Source organism: Diplotaxodon limnothrissa, linkage group LG19, assembly GCF_057381915.1.
Source record: "Diplotaxodon limnothrissa isolate DT_005_m linkage group LG19, D_limnothrissa_male_GT1.1, whole genome shotgun sequence".
NCBI classification, from domain to species: Eukaryota; Metazoa; Chordata; class Actinopteri; order Cichliformes; family Cichlidae; genus Diplotaxodon; species Diplotaxodon limnothrissa.
In genome coordinates, this window is record NC_140614.1 from 18103544 (window position 1) to 18127633 (window position 24090).

The window sequence follows — 24090 nt, forward strand, 5'->3', positions numbered from 1 at the left end:
CCTAATTAATTTGCCATTAAGACTGGATTGATGTCGCCCTTCGCGATGCACACGACCAACCCATAATTGCCTCTGGTGTTGCATTCACAGGTTGGCCTCATTACCGAAACAGATGCTAATTCTGCGGAGCGGCTTCAGGTTGACAGGTGTGTGAGGTGTGTGCAGATCGTTCCACTCTGTCGGGCCAGGCGTAAAGTGAACCGAAGCAGGCAAAGTTGAGAACACATCATAATCGCATGCAGAGACATGCTCACGAGAACAAGGATTTTCTCTTTTTAGAGCATCTTTTAATGATAATGAATTTTAAATGGTAACAATTGGTGTGTAGGGAGCAAGAGTCTTAATGGCTCGGGAAAACAAACCCTGCAGCTGAATTATTTAGTTGTTCAACTAAACAATTTGTATTAGAGCTTCATAGTTTTTCCTTTTCCTCTGTTCATTAAGCTAACTGTTGACTAACTCCTTATAGATTTGTTTATGAAAAACACTCCATGACCAGAATTAGTGCAGCTGGTTCCCCAGAAGATGTTTATTCTTTTGGTGATTAACTCCATTAATATATTTAGTAAAAACAAAGAACTACAAAAGCCCCGCCTTCCACCATGAGTTCAGCGCTCTTGTCAGATTAACACTGGTGTGTTTCAGCACTTTGGCTCAGAGTCAATTTCTCTGCCAAAACAGCCTCACATCTTCTTTGTCCGTTTCTTGGGTCTCTGGTCAAAATCGTCAACCATCATGGAGTCGGGCGAATGGGAAGCATAGCTTCCATCAGATCCCACCCCTCCGGGTGAGGGCCCCATTACTCCTCCTGACTCACTCATGGTGGACATGGGCCCACCGTCCTCAAACACATCTCCGCCCAGGACCCCGTGGTGGTGGTGGTGATGATGATGGTGAGCCGAAGCTTGGCCTTCCTCGCCGTCCTGTGGCTCCACTTTTACCTGAGGCCACAGAGGGGAGTTGTTTGCCACACCTCCACCTTGGAAATGCATGAAACAAAGACGAATTAAGGAGCGAATTGGAATTTTTTTTTTTAACCACTAAATGGGCAAATGGATTTAGTCACATTTATTTAAATAAACCTGCTGTAGCGAGAAACCTTGTCTTCAAGAGAAAGCTGAAGAAGCATGAGAGAAACCAGTTATGTATAACTTTTAAAATTACAGTCGATGCTTTGAAAACCTTAGTAAATGAAAATTACGACTAAACACAACAATCATTCGTTAAAGTATATGAATGTGGTTAATTCCATGCTGTCGCAGTTCTATAATATATATTAACTTCTCTTTGTGCTTGAAGTGACAATTAAGATTAATTAAGAATCCCCATTAATTAAGATTAATTTAAGAATTCCCATTACCAAACAAATAACATTGCTACAAACTACTATAAAGTTGCTAATGTTAAAAGGGAGTTCTTCCTCCCCACTATCTCAGAGTGCTTCTTATAGGGACTCATTAGGGTTCTCCCTCAAATATTGTCAAATCTTAGAACTGAGTTAAAGCTTACAGACAACACTGCAGTTGTAATTGAAAGAGGGTAATGCAACCACTGGGATCAGTAATGACCTGTTGTGGACACAAAGCATTTCAAACACTAAACTACTGAACTTGGAAATAACTACTAATCAGTCCGAGTGGTAGAAAACATTTGATTAGGATGATCTTACCTGAGGTATGAGGAGAATGATCTCCATCCAGCCCTGAAGCCAGCCTCTCAGCATTGGCACCAAGGACCCCCATTGGCAAAGCCTGGTCCCCGGAGGCCAAGTCAGCCTCAGGCTCCTCACTAACAGGGAAGGGAATGTCATTCATGGCCTCCACCTTGATCTTCGGGGACTTTGAGTCCTCAAGAGCTTTCTCTGGATTTACCAGTCGCTCGTATTCCTCTGATAGATCCTTACTGAGCTGTAGGAATAATATGTTTCTGTGGTAAAGTAGGAGTCTGGATGATGTAACTGTTAAGGGTTTTCTATGAAGTCATTCAGCTCTAATTCAATGTAGAAAAAACATACAGTTAAACAGCCAGAGATATGAAACAGATTAGTATAAGACTTTGGAGGATGACAAATTGATGTTGTCTCATGTATTTATTTTTAATTTCTATTTTCTTTCCAGCCTTACCTGCAGCATGTAGCTGTGATAGTCCTTGATCCTCACTTGCCAGAATCGCTGCAAGGTCAGGACGCTGCCAATTCCCACCTCATGGAACACCTGCTCCACCACATCTGGGAAGGGACTGGCTCCAAGTCGAGCCTCCCTGTCCACTGCCACCCGCAGCAGGCGGGTTAGACGCAGGTAATGCTCGTGGACCAGATCCGTGAGCGTCTCCAGGACGCTTTCCTGAGCAGATTCGAAGCCAGCATGGGCCAGGACAGTCGCTACAGACTGATACAGTAGCTGCCTACAGGAGGGCCAACTCAGTTCTGTGACCTGTTCGCCTTTACCTCTAAAAACAGAAGAAGGAAGGAGATAAAGAATCATTGTTGACTAAGATTTATATGAGAAATGTGGAATACACAGAAATTTGGGATTTAGAGTCCTTCAGTGTCTAAATCTATTACTTCCTTCTCCCATCAGCTGATCATGATGGGAGGTGGTCATTGATTTCCCATGAAATAAATTTTTATAGATATAGAGGTACTGATTTAGAAAAGAGGACTGCAATCTGAAACTTACTTGTAAAAGTCACTTTCAGGGTCGCTGTGGCGGAGCTGAAAGGGCTGTCGGGGGGCTTTGCTATCCACAGGTAGCAGGTCATCTGGCATAACAGGTGGGGTGGGAGGGCATAACGGCAGGTTGGCATCAGCCTCGTCCAGCTTGCTGCCACCCTCGGAGGATGTTGAGCTCTGACCCTGAGATTGGGCTTGGGCTGCTGCCAGAAGACCTCGGAGACGGCGAACATGCTGGCACAGCTGCACTGTGTGGATGGTGAGGCTGCACGGCTCAGAGGGGATATCAAGCATTGTGGTGGGCCGTGGCCGCTGTGCAGAGGGCTGGTGCAAGGGAGGGTCCTGCATCTCCACGGATCGAAACTCACGCTGGAGCAAGTCAAAGGAACTGCGACTGGGAGGAGCCCCCGCAGGCCCCGGGATCTCACCCCAGTAACGCATCATGACCACACAAGGAGAATATAGACTGCAGTTGAGACTAAAACAGAAAGGGGTATAGAAAATGTGAATAAGTTTTGAAAACATCAAGGCAACTATTGTTCATATTAATTTGTTCAGTATGAAACTGATTTTGTTTTAAATTCAAGCAATTTTATTCTTTGTTTTCCTGCATTACTGTCTGGTTTGGCTTTAAACCATGCATTAAAATGTGATTATTTCACTGAACAAAGTGTGCAGCTGCCAAAGGAACACACAGAGCTTTGCTGAATCAAAGCTACCCTTTTGTCAGGTATTTAGTTAAGGCAATGAGCCTCTCTTAACATAATTAACAGTAAACCTATAAGTATTTTAGGCTCGCATAAATTAAAACCTACTGTACAAAACAAATGATTGTCATCTTTTTCTGTTAAAACTCTTGTGATTTAGTTTGCTGGGACTTCAAAGCCTCTTTAGAGAGGGACCAAAACTGTTTTATTTCTCACCCTAACAGAAGTCTGTGAAGCTTCCTGCTATTTCTTGCAATGTTACAAGCATATGTGTAATTTAAACCCCACTGTAAAATGTAAATAAATAAAAATAAAGTTAGTTATTTACAAGAAAACCACTTGAACAATTCAATTTACGTTATCCTGATCCACTCTGCACCACCAGTATTGCAATTAATTTAAATATTCTGCGAGGCCAATCACCCTCAATAATGTCCAGCTTTCGGGTTGTACTTAAATGCCTCTTGACAAAAAGGTCTCTAAATAAAACCGAGTCGTTAAATGTATACGACTCCGGTTAATTTTAGAGCAAATTACGCCAAATGTTGATCACAGGCGAACAAGTTGTGAAATACTGGTTTTGTGAAAAGCTGAAAACGCTAACACAACATTTAAAAGATCTGTTACAACTACATTGTTATCTCATGATCACTTTTCGTACATTTGACATACTTTAAGGGCAACATTTATGATAAACCAAGACAGCGTGGCTAGCAGCCTCTCCAAACTTAATAACTGATGAAAGAGCGGCAGGATACATGTCTATTCGCTATGCTTTTATATCCCGAAAAGAAGATCAAACTGCATTGGTTCCTTTAAAGTCTGAAGTCTATGATTAACAAAACCTGATGTTTTTCGAATGACAGAAAAACGCAAAATGTCTGTTGTCTGGCTGGAGTATAAAGCTGGGTTCCAGGACCTTTGCGGTTTGAGTTACTGATGCACTCGTTTATTTTAACTCAACGCCGAGCTACATATTTTAATGCATCACGGGCATGTTTATTAATGTAAATGAGGTTTAAAAAAAAAACACACATTGCTGTTACCCTGGGATGGAGGAAACGTCTGCTGTTGATTGAATGTTGAAGAAAGCTTAACGGGAAACTAAGGGTTTTCGTCCTTGGAGGAAAAGAACTCGGGTAAATAGCTATGTTGAATGTTTAGTTCCACAACAAAAAGTTCGTTTTGAATTGTACAAATTAAAAAATATATTCATGTAATGTGGGACTGTTTAAGAATTTATAATATCCGACGGCTTTCCTTCGATTTACATAATTTATCAGATGTAGTTGTAAATTTTTAAAGGTTAAAGTACCCGGCCAAGTTTGAGAGCTGCACCAAATAAACATGGCTGCCTCCCCGCTAGCAGCAGACGTGATGGACACAGGCGACGAAATGAACTCTGTAATGGACTCTAATGAGCGTTTGGCACCAGAAAATGGAGAGGAAGCCGGAGAGAAAGACTCGGGTAAAACTAAACAACCAGAAGCGGAGGAGCCTTTCAAGAAACCGGCTCTTTTTGCGGCGCCTAGCTTCACCGCAAAACGCACCAACGTCACTGCTCCGTCCAAACCCATCACAGAAAATAAAGCTGATGGCGAAAGCAAAACCTCTGAAAAAGGCCAAGAAAAGGACAAAAAGTCCGAAAAGGACAAAACCAAACCAGAAGCTAAACCTCGAGCGCTCACTACTAAAGCCCCCCAAGTTGGCAAATTACCCCCTCTCCCTTACACAGAGCCTCCCTGGGGTGGCACTGCTTCGGATACCCCGTACGCTCTTGAAATCCTAAAAAATGGCACCATAGTGGATCAGGTGCCATTAGTGGACAAGAGCTACTTTGTGGTTGGACGTTTACCTGTGTGCGATCTCTCCCTGGAGCACCCCTCGATCTCCAGGTACCACGCAGTGATTCAATACCGTGGAGAGGCCGGGGAGGACGCGGGCTGCATGGGAGAAGAGAAGGGCTTCTACATCTACGACTTGAGCAGCACGCACGGCACTGTGGTGAACAAGAACAAGATCCCACCGAAAACTTACATCAGAGTCCGCGTGGGGCACGTGTTGAAGTTTGGAGGAAGCACGAGGCTTTTTATCCTGCAGGTAATGTCTGTTGTGATAAACGATGACAGGGAGGGTCTCTAAAAGGTCTTGATTTTAGCTGTTTGACACAGTGCTAATCTTGCCTGGTTGGGCTGATCAAGTTCTCTTATGGATTCCTTGCAGCTACACAAAAATGTTTCTCTGTAGAATAAACACGAATTCAGTTAATCATGCCTGTGCATTATTAAACAGCTTTGAATGATACTTTTTATGCTTTACTCTTGGACTCTTCTAGTGTAACTTTGCGTGATTCACACTTCAAAATAATCCAAATTTTTCCCATACTGGGCCTTTGTGCTGCTCCCTGGTTCATCCTCTGTTTGCAGTATGCAGTTTTAGCTTCTCACTCATTAAGGAAATTGTATTGTGATTGGCTATGGCATTTAAGCAGAACATTTGAGCAGCAGATGGGTGCGGCTTCTGTGTGCCTAAGTATAACTATGGCATCATACAGATTAAAGTGTTGGGGAAAACTGTAAGAAATGCCATGTTTAGAGCTTTCAGCTTACACAAATTATCTACACACTAGCATTTCAGTCTTTGGCCACATTTAACATGATAAGCCACAACTGAAACAGGATATATATGACGGAAAATACAAAAAAGACAAGAGGTCTACTTTAATATAGAGGCAATATTCTTCATATGTACCAGCAGTATGATAGTTACTTTAAAAAAGGCAGAATAACGTGGCTGCTATTTGCCACAATATATAATAATACTTAGTAAGTGGTGTGAAAACACTACTTGTCATACCACCATATGTTACTCTACAGGTACCACACACATCAGTTACCGCAAGCATCTTTTACCGCATCATTCTTTACTTTTAGAAGGTTACATCAGCGTGTATCTGACATGATACAAGAAAGATATTAAGCTGTTAACCAATTAATCATTAAAAATATATTATCCATCATATAAAGCACTCCCAGATTGTGAGTGCAGTTTTTAGCCAGCCTTTTACATCAGGGATGTTTTGGGTGCATAAATTTGGAAAAGGCATTCAACTTCATACCTCAGGGCAGTCCTTTGGTCAATGTTTTCGGAGCATGACCCTTTATTATGAGTTATTCAGTCCCTGTACTACTGCATGTACACCTGGTTAGCATTGACTGCACTAAGTTAGACTCATGAGAGTCCCAGGGCTGCACTTTATCAATGATTCTTTCCATAACTCTTATGGACTTAATTTTTAAATACAGCCAGAAGGTGGAGGGTGGCTGGTGGCCTTAGAATCACAACTTTCCTTTTGTGAATGATGTCTGCTGGCTTTACCGAGCAGTGAAATCCAGCTTGTGCTGGGTATGATAAGTTCAGTTATCTTGGGGTCTTTCTACACTGGCAAGAGATGGGATGAGAGAATAGACTGGTGCTGCTCAACATCAAAAAGAGCCAAAAGACGTGTAAAGCTGCTCCTGTATGTGTGCTTGCTGAGGTGTTTCTGGGCATGTCCATTTGGGAGGCGATTCAGGACAGACTAGAGAGAACATTTCTTTTAACTGGCTTGAAATGCCATGCTGTGTTTCTAGAAGAGCTGGGAGAGAGAAGCTTGTGTGTTATGCAAAGAAAAAGAATCATCCATCAATCAAAATTACAAACATTCAGTACTGTAACTGATTTCTTCTTCATGTACCAGAAAAATGTTTTATGCATGTAAGATTTTCAGGTGTGAAGGGATATATTTTAAAAAGAGTAACATTTGAGTGTTGAGCTTCATTTTCTTTTTGCAGGGTCCAGAGTTTGATGAGGAAGACGAGTCTGAACTGACAGTGACAGAGTTGAGGGGAAAAGCTCGCAAACAGAAGGAAGAGCTGGAGAGGAGGATGATGGGAGATGGTTCTGATGAGGAAAAAGAAGAAAAGGAGGAGGATGAAAACAGGGACGATGGCAGAGTGTCAAATGAAGACTCTGGCTGTTCGTGGGGAATGGGTGAGTGTGTCACTGCTGTTGCTGGATGAAGCTGGAGTGTGTTACGTGTCATTTGGTTTGATACATGATTTCAGTGTTTTGGGTCTTTCTCTTACCTTTCACATTACCTCTGCACAAATCCTCCCTGCAGTCGAAGAAGCAGCTCCAGAGGAAGACGAGAACGAGGAAAACCCCTTTTCAACAGAATTCCACGAAGACCAGGAAGCAGCCTACCTGAAGGACCCCAAGAAGGCTTTGCAGGGCTTTTATGACAGAGAAGGTGAGAAGAAGTATTGCAGGGCATTAAAAGACTGAAATTAAAATCAAGGAAATTAAGGTCTGTACGTATTTGCTGGAAAAAAAATCAGTTACTCCAAAAGGTCGAGGGTTATTTTGGGCAAGTTGGCCTAAGATAGTTAAAAACCATACATCAAAATGAAGGGTCCAAATTCTTTGTTTTTTATGACCAACAGCTGAAAATCCAAAAGAAACTTTACTGTCTCATGAGATTAAAGAATGGTTAAATACTCTCAGTTGTAGAGGTTAAAGAATATACTAACTAGCAGTTAACTAGAACTCACAGACAGCAGATTCTGCTTTTTTTTTTTTCACTGAACTTCTTTGCTTGTCTTCTGTAGGGGAGGAGCTGGAGTTTGAGTATGAGGACAAGAACCACGGCACCTGGCTTTGTAGAATAAAGTAAGGGGAATAAATTCTTTTGTTTTTTTTCCAGGCAGGCTGTGAAGTGTTTATCGAGCTGTATGTGCTGACTGTTAATTTTTTTTTTTTTTTTTTTTAAAAACAGGCTGCCGGTGGACGACGCTATGGGTCGTCAGCTGGTTGCAGAGGTGACCCACACAGGAAAGAAGAAAGAAGCTGCCATCCAGTGCTGTCTTGAGGCGTGTCGCATGCTGGAAGCCAGAGGGCTGCTGCGCCAGGAAGCAGGTTTGTGTGCTCAGTCCCGTGTTGAGAGGACTGGAAGTTGTGTTGGAAAATTCATTAAGAGTTTCTGCATCTGATTTTCAGTGTCCCGTAAGCGCAAGAAGAAGAACTGGGAAGACGATGACTACTATGACAGCGATGATGACACCTTCCTGGATAGAACCGGCACAGTGGAGAGGAAAAGGCAGGAACGAATGAAGAAAGCGGGAAAGCTCGAGGAGCGGCCCGAGACCTATGACTCACTGGTAAACATCTGCATAGTTTTATAAATGACAGGAGCGTAAAAACAACAGACAACAGTGAGAGCATCAACTGGGTACTGTCTTTCAGGCTGTTTTCTGAAAGTTTTAAGGGCTCCACTGTCTGTAAGGGGACCTATTCTGTAAATTTCCAGCTCCATATTTATATGCTGGGCCATGGTGCCGCCCCTCAGTTCATCCTGTCTAACTTCAAAGAAGTTTACTCATGTAGTATGTCCAGGACTTGTCTGTCTGCAAACTGAGAAGGAGATTTTATACCTGACAGACAAATCAAGAGCATTTAAAGCATCATCAGCCATTAAAACACATCTAAAGAAAGAAGCGATTTTCTGCACGTGTCCATAACTGTTGATTATTTTTCTGTAGGTGGCCAAACTGGAAGAGGTGGAGAAGGAGTTGGCAGAGACTCAGAAAAAGCTCAGTGCTGGAAAAGGAGGTGAGCTGTGATCACCTGTTCACACTTCTACAGACTTTAAAAGGTCCAGTCTGTAACTTTTCACTCCTATCAGAGTCTTTGACGTCATCGACTGAGGACTCGCTGGAGGCCTTCATGACCGCAGTGAAAAGCGAGGTAGCGATGGACGCGGTGGAGCGCAGGAAGCTTCACGTGCACATGGCCGACTTGCGGAAAGATGCTCAGAGGCTCCGCAAACTGGTTGAACTCACGAGGCCGGCGCAGATGCCCTCCTTGCTGCCCGGGTCAGACAAAGCAGCAGTTTTTAACCTAAAAGTTATCCTATGAATGTGTCAGATTGAAGTTGATATTTTGATCTGTCTTGATTTGATAGCAGCTCAGAGCAGAAGTCGAAAAAGACCCTGCCGATGTTTGGAGCCATGAAGGGAGGGAGCAAATTCAAACTGAAAACTGGTACTATTGGGGTATGTGCTTTTTGACATGCTTGCATTTCCACTGAAGTTGGTGCTTTTAAGTTGTAATGCATGATATGATTTCTTCAAATACTCCCCTACCAACTGTGACTTTTAAATGTATTATATGTAAGACCTGCATTAACTGTGCATCCTTCGTACTCAAGGTTCTGATCAGATAGAAATAAGTTAATATAAGTCAAGGGTTTCCTGCATAAATTGAGCCTTTTAGGGTGACTACATATGAAGTCTGGGTTAATAAAAATGTCTAACATAATAACTGCACAATTACTAAAAAGCTTGATAGCTAGCCAGATGGCGTAGCAGACTTGGGAAAGGCCTTGCGCTGTAGTAAAAATAAATGAAGGATAAAGAAAAGAGAGCACTAAGCAAGGAGCTCATTGTTGTGCCTGTACTGGGCTTTTACTGTGGGCCAGGCTCGCGTTACTCTGCCCATGCAGCAACAGCAAATCATGGGAGGCAAAGGTAACTGCAATGGTGCAGGGTTCTTGTAAGGGATTTCACTTATTTGGTTCTTGTTATTGTTTTTTTTGGTCACTGCCCTTCTCCTTATTTCCCAAATTGTACATTCTCCCCACGAGAATGAGAGCCAAGCACAGGTGGTGAGGAAGAGACTGTCAGACTTTGTCCTTTACTATCTTAAATAACTGATACAACATGAATAAAAAGGACCAGTGGCTTTAAGAGTCCTCCTCTCACCTTGGCTTTTACAGTACAGCTGTTAGTTACACCTCTTTTATATCTGAAGATAAAAACACTGTTACAAAATTGAAAATGACAAACTTTAGTGCATCATTAGGAACTGATACATCCTTCAGCATGGCATTGTGAGAGCGACATCCAGGCCACAGGCAGTAGGATGGAGGATGAAGGAGAGGAGGCGGCACCTCTGCCTGCTTTCCTTGTTTCCATTTCCTGCTTTATTATGATAATTGCTTTTCCTTGTATTGTATGTCACCCTCCCTTAAGTTGTGGCCTTTATCTTCCTACTAACAGAGCTCAGTTGTTTGTTTGTGTGGTTTGTTTTATTTAAATTTTTTGTACTTAATAAAATACTGTGACGCTAATTTTAGGTCATAGCACCCAGCACTAACTGCATTGTCTTTTCTCTTGCAGAAGTTGCCTCCTAAGCGGCCTAACCTGCCTGCTGAGCTCTTCAACATGAAAGAACTTCCACCTGATGGGGAAGAAGAGGAGGAGGAAGAAGAAGAAGAAAAAGCACAAGAAGAAGGGGAGGCAGTGGCAGACAAAAGTGAGGATAATGATGAACTACCTGGTAAACGTATTGCTGAGTCCGGCGTATCGACGTCTAAAGAATCATCTCCCTCTGAGAATAAAAGAGATCAACTCAAAGTCTCAGAACACCTGAAAGGTAAAAGCACAAAAACATGCAGAATGCCTTTTTTTTTTTTTTTTTTTTTTATTATGTTCATGCATTTAATTTAAATTTTTCTTTAAGCCACTGGATGGCAGTAAATCTGCAATGCATGCTGCTGTCATACTGTAACGCCTCCTCGTACATATAAACAGATTAAATATGTCGCAGTGAAATGCTTAGATCTCCTTCTTTCATGTTCTATTTTTTGCACTTTAGGTACAAAGTCAAGTAATATCTGTGCCTGTGGCTCGTATTTAAAGTCTTAACAGGATGTGCTGAATCGTGCGTGTCCTCATTATTACACACTTTATTTCTGTTTTCATGCCTTCACGTCAGATCAAAGCCACAAACAGCAGAGGAGGAGCGGGGAGTCTGAAGCAGCGGAGCAGGTTCCCGAGCATAGCAGCAACAAGCCGGTGGCCCTTTTGAGTCCAGGTGTCGTGTTTTATTGCTGTAAAATATTTCTCTGTACTCTCTCTTAGATGTAGTGTTAAATCTTCTTTCCCCACTGGCATTCAGTAAAAAACAAAAAAAGATTACCACAACCTTTATAACACATAAATGTCCTTTTTCTGAATTTGAACTTTATTGCTAAGACTTTGAGTGACCTTTGCAAGAGTCGAGGTGGAGGAATGCAGTGAACAGTACATTTGCAGAATGACTGAAACTAGCCCACTTTCAGTCATTGATCTAATGTACTGTTTATAAGATTGGGGAAACCTGCAGTCAGCTGAGACTGAAGAAGTCACTTGGATGAGTGACGAAACGATTCTCCAACTGAGAACGCTACGTCCAGATGAACAGAATCAACCTTTTGGGATTTACTTACCTGGATGATGAGCATGCATCAAGTACTTGGTGCTCCACCACTAATTTACATTACCTGCATATCCCCAGAGTCCAAATCCAAAGGTGCCGGCGAGCCAGCGACAGACCCCAGCCCCAAGAAGAAAAAGAGAGTGATGGGCCCCGGCAGGGTAGGCCCATACTCACAGCAGTAAATGTATACCTGTACAGTTTATTGCCACATGAATGCATAAAGCGAATTTCCTCGTCATGTGTCTCCACAGCCTCCTGTGCAGCTGTCAGCACAGTATCCACAAGACGACCCCGATTATTCTGTGTGGGTGCCTCCTGCAGGTAAACCTCCCGAGCTGTGTGACTGACGTTCAGCTGATCACTTCCCTGCATCACACTCAATCTTGTTAAGCAGCAGGAACAGTAGCGGTTAGGTTAACCCTGCTGTTGTTTTAAGAGATAGAATTACAGCAGTTCTTTTGACTCGCTGACACCGGCGGGGTTGCATATTTCCTCTGCTTGAATGAAGAAAGGCCCAAATATTTTCCTGACCAAAGGAATCAAACAGGCTTTCATGGTACATTTGCACAGCTGAAATAGCTGCAACATTTTCATTGTTTGCTGAGGAATGCAGATCAAAGTCACAATTAAGGGATAAGATAAGCTTGAATTGCATAAACTTCCAGATTGAGCTTTTATTTTAGGTCAGATTTAACTGCACTGCTCCGATTAGGTTAATGATGAGGTATGCAAACGCATGTGATACTCCTGTTGCCCAGTTTGACAAGAATTTGCTTTTTAGTTTCTATGCGTGAGGAGGAGGATGCACCTTTTGTGTTTACTCGTGTCTTTTCTTCACTTGTAGGTCAGACTGGAGATGGACGCACACACCTAAATGACAAGTATGGCTACTGAGGGGGAAACGTAACAGAGCTCTTCTGTTTCTACGCGAGATAATACCTGCAGTACAAAGCCTCCAGTCTCCTTAGCCATGACCATTAACCCCCTCCAGCCCAGCCCAACCACTGTTTAACAACACAGAAGCCTGTAACAGAGCAAGACGGGCTGAGACAGTAATGCTGCACGTTTTTACTTCTCTCTCTAGGAGATTATTCGAAACAGCACACCATTTGGGTTCACATTAAACAAGCAGAGTGCCAGCACACTGGGCAGCCAGTGTGCTGGCACTCTTCCCCACTCATAATAATGGAGTTGGGTAGCACTTGAATTTTTTACTTTTTAAAGAAAAAAAATTAAAAGGAAAGGTGGGAAATTTCAATTGAATTCTATAACATCTGAGCAGAAAATATGAGGAGACAGAGCAAGAGCAGCAACTGATCCAAATTCAGCTTTCTAGTCTTTGGCTGCTCCTCTTGCAGTTAAATCCACCTGACATCCAATCTGTATCCCTCCCCTGTTTGGCTTCAGTCGCTTGCTGGCATAACCTTTTTTTTCCTCCTCCAAAGGAGTGTGTGTAGCAGGGAGGGAGAAAGAGGGAGAGCATTGGAGCAGCTTTTCTGACCATCTGGACACTTGGATGGCTTACTGGATGAAACGCAAGCTGATAATGACTCAAGCTAAGTGGAGTGTGTGTGTGTCTGTATCCATTCAGACACACACACAGAGCCCAACCTTCTCAAAGTTCTTTTTTTTTTTTAAACAAGATTGCCTTTATGAGCGAGTTAGCGGTTGGTGTGTGTTTGCCCGGAGCAGGATTCCTCGCTTTGCAAAATCCCACTCATTGCTGTTCTCTTGGTTTCCTGCCAGACTTTCCACCCTCTTTCCTGTTGTCTTTGCTCCAAACACAAGTTAATAAACTGTATTTTGTTACATAAATGTATAATAAAATTGTCTGTACATAACCTCAGAGCTACTCTGTTTGTTTATTGCTTTAGGATTATCTGAAACTTTCCCTCTCTGGGGCTCCACTTCTCACCGAAGCCGGTTTTGACGTCAGACTTTCTTTTTCTCCCTTTCAAGCTCCCTCTCACACACACAAAGAGCGTTTCTCTGGCTGCGATTGAGTACAAAGAGGCTTCTGGTCTTGGCTGTAGGTCTTTGCAGTGACCTACTAATCAGCCGATGGATTCCTGAAACACAGGGAGACCCTTCTCAGGCACAGACAGCATGATGAAACATAAGCTTGAACACAGGCAAAAGAACAGGAAAAAGTAGCAGATTAATAAATTTTTGGATTTTCTTTTGTCCTGTCAAATTCTAGCAATCTAAAACCATCATTTGAGAAAAGCCCTAGAATCATCAACAAGGATTTCTGCTGAATACAGTGCCTTATGTTTTGTTCGGTGGTGGTTTTATATAAGCAACAACTTCCTGGATTTTGTTTTTGCTGCCAGAGAGCACCTGTCAGATCAGCCTTCAGAACCAGTTGGCACTTCCTTCCTTAGAGGTAAACTGAAGTTTGGGGTTGACAGCTGGCCAGGAGGCAGTGAACATAAAGTGGTAGAAGATAAATATTTAAATAAATTTTTAACTTTTGCAGAAATCAAACTGAAAAAAATTATAATAATAATAATGTGGCTGAGCAATTTGTCCTGGGTGTAATTTTAGGTAAGGTGGGGATTTGTCTCTACCTCTTTACATTTCACCTAAACCAAGAGTCTTCCATCAGCAGAAAATATTTTACTGGGGTTTTTTCCCTCCCATTTTCCAGGTGTTGCACAGAGGAGAGCTGGTATGCAATTCACTTGTGAGCTTTGTTGTTTTGTCATAGGTTCCATTTAGAACTTTTTATTGACAGAACTAGAAAGTGTAGCCAGTGAGCAGTGAGTGTCCGCCTGTTGGCTTCATTTAAGTATTAGGCACATTTTAATTTCATGCATTTGACCTGGAGCAGCTGAGAAATTGTAGCAGCAGCCTTGTAGTGATGACCTTCAAAACAAACTTCCGTTTGTGTATAAGAAGCAGCTGCTGTGGTGGTTGAATTTACTACCACTAAAGGAAGGCTTTGTTTTGTTAAACTACAGCTGACAAATGGCATCAACATTAGCTAACTAATTGTTTATTGGCTTCACTGTAAGAAAAATTAAAGGCTGTATGTGGGTTTAGTTAAATTGACGTAAATGTAAATATTTCTTTAAGCCGTTTATAGCTGTGTGCATGCCTATCCATTTAAAAAAAAAAACTGCTTTGCAAGCGCCCCCTGTTGTGCCTCAGGCTAAACTGCAGCCAATTTCTGTACAACGTGATTAATGGGAGTCGCCGCCACTCTCTACAGATCTACCTTTGCAGAGTGCTGCAGGGATTTTTCTTTTTTGGGGGCTAAAACTTTGCGTCACAAATCAGAAATCCAGATCCATCTGCTGTGGCAGTGCCTCTGGAACAAGGAAACAGCCAAAAGAAGCTATTGGTTACAAAAAGTTTCATAATCAATTATTGCAGAAAATGACTTTAAGGGAAATAAAGAAAACAAGATATTTTAGTCATAAACCAAGGCCATTTTGAATCTAAAATTTAATCTCAATATATAAAACACAAATTTTAGGCTATAAAGCACCACAATCAGCATCAGTTGTCCACTTAAGGATTTACGACACCATAAACTCTCTCGATGGTCCCCAAATACAAATGATAACATGACATTGTTAAACTATGAAGGGGGCTGCTGCTTCAGAGTATTAACTGAGCACGCTCCTGGTCATACTTCTCACCTGATGTGCTGACTTCAGGCATGGAGACAGTGGACCTTCAAATGAAAAGTGCCCTGTAGCTGCCAGAGACCCAGACCTCATCACCAGCAAGGATCCTTCACACAAGGATAAACAGTCCAGAGAATCCCATGAAGGTGAGCTAGAATTTTCGATCCAACCTTAAATACTCATAATATCACATAAAAAAAAAATCACCTCCTAAACAAGAGGCCACAGGGCATTTATTGACTAATTTTTGTGCAACAAGGGACGAAAACATGTCACAATGTTACATTCACTTCAGCAAAATCCTAGTTACAGTGGTGACATTTCGCATTTAATAAGTTCATCAGCTCAGTTCTCGGGGCTGAGATCGACCCCAAGTTTCATTCAACACAACAGGAATGTCATTTCAAGGCATTAAGAGATCTGCAGAAACACTGGGACATCTTAATTACACCAGTGGTCCTCTTCTACCTAGACAGTAATGAGGTACAATATTGGAGAAAAGAAATGGCACACTACAAGTAGGCTATGCAGAACACAGCACCGTGTACACTTGCCGAATGTGCAGCAAACTATTCTCATCCACATACCTCTTTCTGCAAAGCAGTGAAATTCATGCAAGGAAAGAGGATACAAGTACTGAACTTTGACCTGGACTACAAGTGACAAATTCATTAAGAAATGTACATCATCAAAAGGTCAAAGGTCGACTATGTTCAACTACAGCCATACATGTTTGTTATAGCTCAGCCTTACATGACCTGCATATTCAATAATACATCCAGAGAAGCTTTTTTTTATTAACTTAATTTCAAACAGACAAATGTGACCACTGATGTCAGAGGACTCACCTCGCTGTTTTTATGAAGCTATCACATCAAAGGAAGAAACCCTGGAAGCATTTGATTGTCTTACATGCATTATTTCCCTTGAATATTGTGCTGAAAACTTAAGTTCAGGTGGGCCGTGTCCGTTTCCGGAGCGTTCTTCCTCCAATCACAGGATTTCTAAAACCTGAAGCATCCTCAGATGGGTTGTGCTGGGCCCGCTGTTGATTTCAGGCAGAGAGCGACGCTCAAAGTGACAGGGTGGGATTACCTGAGTGTGCAAGAATTCGACCTTCAAACAAACGCTTTCATACCAGCTGCTCGTTGGTCTAAGAAGGGCAGACACCACAAAAAAAAGCAGCCGTCTGGGAATGAAGAGAGGAGTGGGGAGGATTATCTGGTGTGAGGATGTTTCCTTATGAGCAGGGAGGATCCTCGGACGGACTCAGAGGGCTGCAGGGGGGGACTGTGCTCAGGGAGCGGAAGGCGAAGATGGAGGGGTCGTAGGTGTACCTGGGCGGGGGACGACTGCCCGTCAGATTCTGAAAGACAGATAGAGAGAGCATGTGTTTGGGTGACTGCAGCCTTTGGTAACGATTACCTGCTGACCTTAAGAATTTTTAACATGTAGTTTTGTTAAACTTTAAATATACAAGGCCATCAGATAGAGTTAGACCCAAACTGAGCTGGTGTTTCTGACCAAAAAAGCCATCCAAGGGCAAACGCCAGCCCCTGCCACTTCACTGCCTCCACTGTGGGGTATGTGTTGTTCCAAATACAAGCAAGAAGAGGCCCAAGCAGCAGGGGATGTGAATACCTCAAGACAGCAGTCATTCTCATGTTACGCAAAAGGAGGTTGGGTAAGAGACCCTTGTTGATCCGTAGACAAAGGCAACCGTTAGTGAACCTTACACAGGTTCACCTACAGAAACATTTCACTACTTTTAATCTTGTTGGCTTTAAGCCCTCTTAGAGTCATATTGGTTTGAGATTAACTAAAGAGCAAATGCACCAGTGGCTCACGATCCATCACAGGTCATTGCACATAAAATGACAAATGTGATGCTGAGGTTGAGCACAGTTTGGGTGAAGACACAATAGGTTGCTAGTTTAGCTCATGGGTTTAGGAGGCGACCACACGCCGCAGTGACCCGAGTTTGATTTTGACCCAAGGCCCCCCACTGTGCATCTTCTCTTTTCATCTTCACTGTACTATCTGGCAAGGGCAAAAAAGCACCAAAAACTCACTGACCAATGCTGAATCCCTGTGAATTATGGATGTATCACAATGGGATGAGATAATGAGAAGTTCACAACACAAACAAATTCAAATAATAAATAAAAATCAGAATTTTCTTGATTTCATGTTTGTTGAAAACAAAATCTGTGAGCAAAACTAGGACTTGCATCAGTTAATCACACGACTTGAGTGTCAACAGTGGCCTTTTTGGCAACGGTCACAATGCATCTCCTCACTTTCAGCGAGCAATGAACTTCTTGTGTCTGCTCCTAGATTTCAAACAATAACCCAAACAATAATCCATAACCCAATCCTATCTGGACTGAGTTAAGGCACTGAGGTAATGCTTTCCACCCTCAGTGATGCATTTTGTGTTGAATTCCCTTTTCTAGAATGATGGAGGAGAAAAGGGTGACTCTACCAGTAGTTCAAATACAAAGAATGATTCAGCCTGACAGCTCAACAGTTATGTAGTGTAAATTAGTAGTAGTATATACGTAGTTGCAGATGAGGTCACTCAGAGAGACATCGGGTGATCCTATTATAGTCATTACAAGTCCATGTAAATTCTGCACAAAGGATTTGTTTTCACATGTGCAGTCACTAGCATTATAAAAAGCACAGGCGCTACGAACCTACTCAAAATGACAACAAGGAAGAAGAGGAGCTGCTGTGTCTCTTGTGTTGTTTTAATGAAGAATTGCAAAGATGTGGGTAGTGAAAAATGTCTTCACACAAAACAGCTCTTTGAATTCAGTGCACACTGGTCCCCTTATAATGACTATACGGACTCACAAAAAACTGGCAGGCACAAAGACATCCACACTCTCATCACTCATCACTCTCCCTGTTTGATGACAAAAATCACTGACCATAGTGGGCCCGAGGCTTCAATTGTAAGCACTTATGTATTGTAATCTATTACTTATTTACTTTGGTGTAGTATGACTGGTCATGGGGGAAGTCTGTATCTGTGCCATCTTGTGGGCCAGATTGGAGTCTTGGGCTGGGCTGATTCTGGACCCCAAGCTTTATGTTTGACAGCCCTGGTTTAGAGGCTGGATGTTTCTGGTTTGCATAAAGTAGTCTTGACGACTTGATACCTGGGCGCTCGATACGTGCGACAGAGTGCAGCACACATCAAGTTAAATTGACAGTCTGTGGAGAAGTGTGGAAATGCTGGATCCTCAGGACACATCAGAGCAAAGTGAAAACTCAACTGGCACTGTTGGAAAGTTACTGCACCTAATTAGAACATTTTCACGCTAATTATTTATTTATTTATTTATGCACACTGCAGGTTCAGTGACATAAATGATTTTCCACTTGCAGAGACCCCTCTCTGAGCTTCTCATGGCTCTAGAAGGCCTCCGTCTAAATTTAGCCCTCGTCATTCTCCTCCCTACAGGAAACAACAGGAAATGACTTTGTTGGATTTGGCAGTGAGGCGGCACTTTCTCCCTCAGAACCAAATCCAAGGAGGGAGCACATTTCTTCAGAGACAGACTTGTTGCAGCGAGCTGATACCATGGAAAGACTGGAGCGTGTGCTTATACAGAGAGCTGTAAATTGGGAGACCGATGCATTAGAGTAACTAAGTGGATCCCCTGAGATGCAGGGAGAGCACCCGCCGCTGCTAGAAAAATCACCCAATAACATCAGTGCATGTGAAGCTACAGGTGTTGCTATGACTTCAACCGACATCTTCAGGGGTTCAGCTCTACAACAGTAACTCAGCAACAATTCCCATCACCACTTAGAGCCGCTCTGTGTACTCATGTTTGAATAAAGAGCCGAAAAAAAAGAGAGAGAGAGACATGGAAAATCTCACTCTGAGACTGAGCCACAGTAAACTTGATGGATGTGAACTCTGCTGAGATGTTCTCCATATGGTAGCTGTGAGCTACTCCAACAGCAGAGAAAAGTCATACATCAGGACAACTCCCTGTCCACATTAACAATCCTCCTCACAGAGTTTACATCTGCGGCATTCAGGGTCAGACCGAGTACAGATCTCTGCAGTAGGAACGATGGCATGAAAGATCAGTTAAACCAGCGGTCCCCAACCCCCGGGCCTCGGACCGGTACGTGAGTCGTTTGGTACCGGGCCGCAAGAGTTGAGGCTCAGGTGTGAAATGTATGGTTTTCAGGGTTTTTATCAGTTTTCAGCGTTATTTTGTTATCGTTTTTATCGTTAACTCTGTTTTCCTTGGTCTTTTCACGTGCTTTATGAATAAATCTTCTTTTTTCGGTGCCGGTACTAGTTTTATTTTGTTGTATTTTTCCGCGACACCTTAAAGGCCGGTCCGTGAAAATATTGTCGGGCATAAACCGGTCCATGGCGCAAAAAAGGTTGGGGACCGCTGAGTTAAACATCTAAAAGAATCTTAAACTCTAAAGATTTAACAGCCGCTATTGGCATCGAAAAGCCACTGACGGGATTTACTTAAGAGCTTACTGTGCCAATCATGTGACTTCAAAGCACGGAAAAAGTTTGTTGCATATTTATTTTAGGAGTCTCTCTTTCAGAGTTGCAACATTTGCTATATTTAAATAAATGATACAAACGATACTGAGGTCTGCAGTAAGCAACTGCGCCCTATTTAACACAATCGCGCCTAGCGGAATGTGATAGCTTCTCAGAGTGTTAATTTATTTGCAATGCCAGGGGGAGATGTTATCAGGACAAGAGCATAACTGGTGCTGGTCGATGGCTCAAAGCTGTGAGCATGGATTGTAGCTCTTCACTGAGCCCTCACCTCGAGTCCATTTCAGTCTTGCTGTAATACAAAAGTCGGATTTACCTCAACCAGAAACCAAAGGGTCATGCACCACTTTTTCCTTACATTTAGCTCCCTCAATTCTGCCTATATCTGCACCACTTCCCTCAGCTCAATCAATTTTTTCCCTCCTCCATTCTTTACAGTGGCTGAAACCAGACGCCATCACTCTTGCCTGCTACAGCCGGGGAAGCTCTCATCAATAAACTCTCCTATTCACCTCCAGGCCCTGAGGGGGAGGCCTCAGCAGCAGCTACAGGGTCCAAAGCTGTGTTTTCATTCTTTCCTACACAAAACCCCCACCGCCACCACCATCAACCTCCTCAACCCCTGTAACAACTCCCATGCTTGAAAAATTGAGTCCAGTTTCAACCCCCTCCTGCACCCACCCAGCGAGATCCAGTGCCTTGGTGCTGGATCTTGGCCAGGAAACCGTGGGTCGACAGAAGGAGATGGAAGGGGGAAAAAGTGCACAAAGAGTGGACACAAGCTTCCAAATGGCTCATCAATCCACTGTGCACTCACTTTGAGACAAAAATCTCTGAACTGGAACAAACACAGTGCCCACAGACGTCACTGACGGGGACATCAGCAACACTACCAGCTTCACCAGTGAGAACACGGGATAATGAGCAATATCTCCACGTATCAGTGGAACTAAACAGATAGCAGCCGGCCAGGCTATAAATGGAAAATGACTCCATCCCTGGAAATACACCACAAGGGAACCGCACACACTCTACCTCCTCCTCCTCAGCTCCATCTCTCATCGCCACCTCGGTTTTTTACATTTTCACTCATCATCATGCAGGACTGAGGTATACTCGATGCTGTTACAGTCGCTGTGTGTACGTGTGCACGCACATGTGTGCGCTCATAAACAAGTGTGTGATAAGGTTCCACTGACACTATCCCACACGACGTGATAATAACGTCACTTTTCTCACCACACTGTGCCTCCTTCTGGAGCGCCCTCCTCCGTGCCAAGACGACAAAGCTTGTTCCAGCCTCCAGCTCTCCGTCCTTCTAAGCAAAAATCACCATGTACACAGTCGCATCGCTGATGATTAATTGTTGGCCGTTGCGTTTGGACTTCTTTGGGAAATTCCTGTTGTATTTACAGAAGTATTCAGGCTGGTAAATGTGCACTAATGGGACAAGCGGAAAGCACAGCTATTAAAGGCTGTTGAGTGAAATCAAGAGATCAAACAAACGTGAAAAGGAGGGCATTTTTTCATTCTTAGGCTAATGTATCACTGCAGTAAAGTTTGCAAAAGGAATCCAATGGCGCTATCAGATTTTCCACAGTCTCTATAGCTCAGTAGCTAGTGGGGCATGGGAACAAACGCTGCAGCCAGATGCTGTCCCAGTATGCAGTTGGATGGAGATCAAGGTGCTGGCAATAAGGCAGGCCGGTCTGTTCACAGGGGCTGAGCAACCTCGCAACCTTATCGCGACTGTAATGGATACCCTGATCTGGACTGCCCATCAGCCAGCATTAAAGGAAAGGCTCTGCATGCAAAGTCGTGTTTAAATTGATTTCAATTAATTTACGTGTAAGACACACTTGATAATGATAATCTGCTTTGACTGGTTTTCTTCACTTTATTTTTAGACTCTGTTACAGTAGCTTTGTGTGATTCACAGTTCAAAATAATTCTTATTTATCTTATACTGCAGCCTGTTGGTGCATCCTCTGTAAGAGCTGACTATATCAGGAATTAGACCGGTCATGATTTTAGATTTTCATATACCAGGCATTTCTAAAGACTGCCGAGACCCATCTGGAAATCTGAAAATCGTCTGCGGCTCGCCCAAAACTATAATTACAGCTGTGATAATGACATGAGCCTAAGTAGTATTTCCTTCTTGGTGTTTTCACTGCTTCTTTTTTTCCAGATAATTTGCAAGATGGAGTTGATTCATTAACAGCTTTACGTCTGCTACCTGATAGCCAGCTGCTACTGATGAGATACAAGTTCACGATCAAAAATAGGTCCAAAAATAAACCATAATGTCTAGTTTATTATAAGAATTTATTCTCATGTCCCAATATCCACCCTCAGCAGTTGGGTATAGGACCACCAGGGCCTCCGCCCTTGACCACAGCCCAACACATTTCCTCAGTGGCGGAAATGAGCTTTCCTCGAAGGGTGACTGATCTCTCCTTTTGAGTTGGGGTGAGAAGTTCAGTCATAGAGGAGGAAGTAGGAGTAGAGCTACTACTTCTCCCCTTCAAAAGGAGCCAGTTGAGGTAGTTTGAACATCTGTCTGACCATGATGCCTCCTGGGCACCTCCTCTGTGAGGCGTTGCAGGCATGTCCTACCAGATGAAGAACTGGAGGTAGACCAAGGACATGCTGAAGAGATTGGATCTCTCGCGTGGCCTTGTAACGCCTCAGGGTCCCCCTGGATGACGTAGAGGAGGTGGCTGGGTAGATGGAGGTCTGGACTCTGCTTAGACTACTGCTTCCGTGACCCAGCACGGATAAGCAGCAGATGATGGGAGGATGGATGGATGGATCTTAATTTCAAACTAAATTTTCAAGTTAACTAGAACTTTAACCCGTTCATAGTTGGTTAACGTTCTAATCTACCGTGAGTTGGACGACCTTCAGCACCGTTTTGAGTGAAGACCCATTGTTGAGTGCAAGTTTCATTATAATCTGACGAATACTCAAGGAAAGAATAAGAAGAATGGTGTGAACTGTGAAGGAACGGACGTCTCATCAATGGATAAGCTCACTGGTTCTTCAGCTAAAGAAGCTAAATATATATAACTATTGTAAATGACGTCATGTAACCATTGAAAATTATCATTGAAAATCATGCTTAGATGTATTTATTTTGTTAACATGACTCTCTTAAGTCACTCTTATCTCAATAAGGCTAAACCAGTATGAGCACTGGTTCAAAGTGATACACGGGGAACTCGGTTTGTTCAAGTCTCGTAAAGTAAAAATAGTGCAACTCACTGCAGTGACTCAAGGCCAGCAACAAATTGAGCAGACACCTCTGAGTCAGTGTGTAGCTAGCGTTAGCTCAAATGAGAGAAGAAAGGAGAAGACAAAAAGGCAATTAAACTAAGAGTGAACTCAGCCTAGTGAGTCTCTCGGTGTGCAAGAGGAAAGTGAACTCTGTTAGCAGTTGTCACATTGCTCTAATTAGGCATTAAGTGTGTAGATGCTGTCTGCAGTGAGAGAGCTGTGATAAACTGCAAAGTGAATCTGTGGCTTTAACTGATAGCACTGGGGTTTTTTTATATCACTTTTATCTTCAAGTTAGCAGCATCTGTATATCATGATGATGCCCCTGTTAAAGATATTACAACCCATAAATGGAACGCTTCAGCCTGAGCAGAAAAAAATTTTTTTTACCCAGCAATAAAAGTTCAAAACGAAGCTTTTATTTTGCCCTCATTTAAATATGGGATCCTGTTTATTATCTTACATGGATGGTTTTTAAACATGGCTACAGGCACTCACTGTTGGACCGCTCTACATACAGATTAACAACACCGCCAACCAAAAAAAATTTGGATTCATTACTCCATAAGACTTGTTGTCACTGATCTTCAGGCCAGTTCTTGAGTAATTTGGCGTACCTTAGTCCTTTCAACCTGGTTCCCTTTCTAAAGAATAGCTTCTTGACAGCCACCTTCCTCTGAGACCATTTCTGATGACGGACATTACCTTCAAATACTTTTCATCTTCTGCAAATACTTATTTAAGCCCGCAACTTCTTCCTGTGTCCTCCACTTGTCCAGTTTCCTCACATTTATTAAGGACAAACTGCACAACCTGCCAAGTTTTCAGCTATTAGTTCTTAGGGAATCACCTTGTTGGCGTCAAAATACTTTTATATGCCCATCAAATTGTGTTATCTTTGGAGTTTTTCATAGATCCTATTAAAACATGGGGGTCAGATTTTTGCTT

The 24090-nt window shown here is 42.8% G+C and overlaps 3 protein-coding genes across 5 annotated transcripts in view; 1 reads left to right on the top strand and 2 right to left on the bottom strand.

Annotated features, from left to right (window-relative positions):
* Positions 1 to 512: 512 nt before the first annotated feature.
* On the bottom strand, positions 513 to 4470 carry supt7l (SPT7 like, STAGA complex subunit gamma). Of its 2 annotated transcripts, none has more exons than XM_085343180.1 (5): positions 4425 to 4470; positions 2679 to 3149; positions 2124 to 2448; positions 1670 to 1907; positions 513 to 979 (listed from the first exon to the last, which is right to left on the bottom strand). In XM_085343180.1, the coding sequence occupies exons 2-5, from the start codon at positions 3113 to 3115 to the stop codon at positions 684 to 686; spliced, it is 1296 nt and encodes a 431-aa protein (XP_085199306.1). In that variant the 5' UTR covers positions 3116 to 3149; positions 4425 to 4470; the 3' UTR covers positions 513 to 683. The 2 variants fall into 2 exon arrangements, with proteins under 2 accessions (XP_085199306.1, XP_085199307.1); XM_085343181.1 differs by having other exon boundaries at positions 4414 to 4458.
* Positions 4471 to 4719: 249 nt separating this feature from the next.
* Positions 4720 to 13507, top strand: slc4a1ap (solute carrier family 4 member 1 adaptor protein). 2 transcript variants are annotated; one of them, XM_085342558.1, is made up of 14 exons: positions 4720 to 5478; positions 7212 to 7410; positions 7541 to 7669; positions 8028 to 8088; positions 8195 to 8334; positions 8416 to 8576; positions 8958 to 9027; positions 9101 to 9290; positions 9380 to 9470; positions 10596 to 10851; positions 11194 to 11292; positions 11755 to 11834; positions 11928 to 11997; positions 12521 to 13507. In XM_085342558.1, the coding sequence occupies exons 1-14, from the start codon at positions 4726 to 4728 to the stop codon at positions 12568 to 12570; spliced, it is 2349 nt and encodes a 782-aa protein (XP_085198684.1). In that variant the 5' UTR covers positions 4720 to 4725; the 3' UTR covers positions 12571 to 13507. The 2 variants fall into 2 exon arrangements, with proteins under 2 accessions (XP_085198684.1, XP_085198683.1); XM_085342557.1 differs by having other exon boundaries at positions 4726 to 5478; positions 9383 to 9470.
* Positions 13508 to 15537: 2030 nt separating this feature from the next.
* Positions 15538 to 24090, bottom strand: part of LOC146611993 (uncharacterized) — a 33130-nt gene continuing 24577 nt past the window's right edge. Inside the window, exon 5 of the mRNA XM_085343270.1 lies at positions 15538 to 16677. Coding sequence (XP_085199396.1) covers positions 16552 to 16677 — 126 coding nt within the window. The 3' untranslated portion in view covers positions 15538 to 16551. The remainder of the gene's footprint in view (positions 16678 to 24090) is intronic.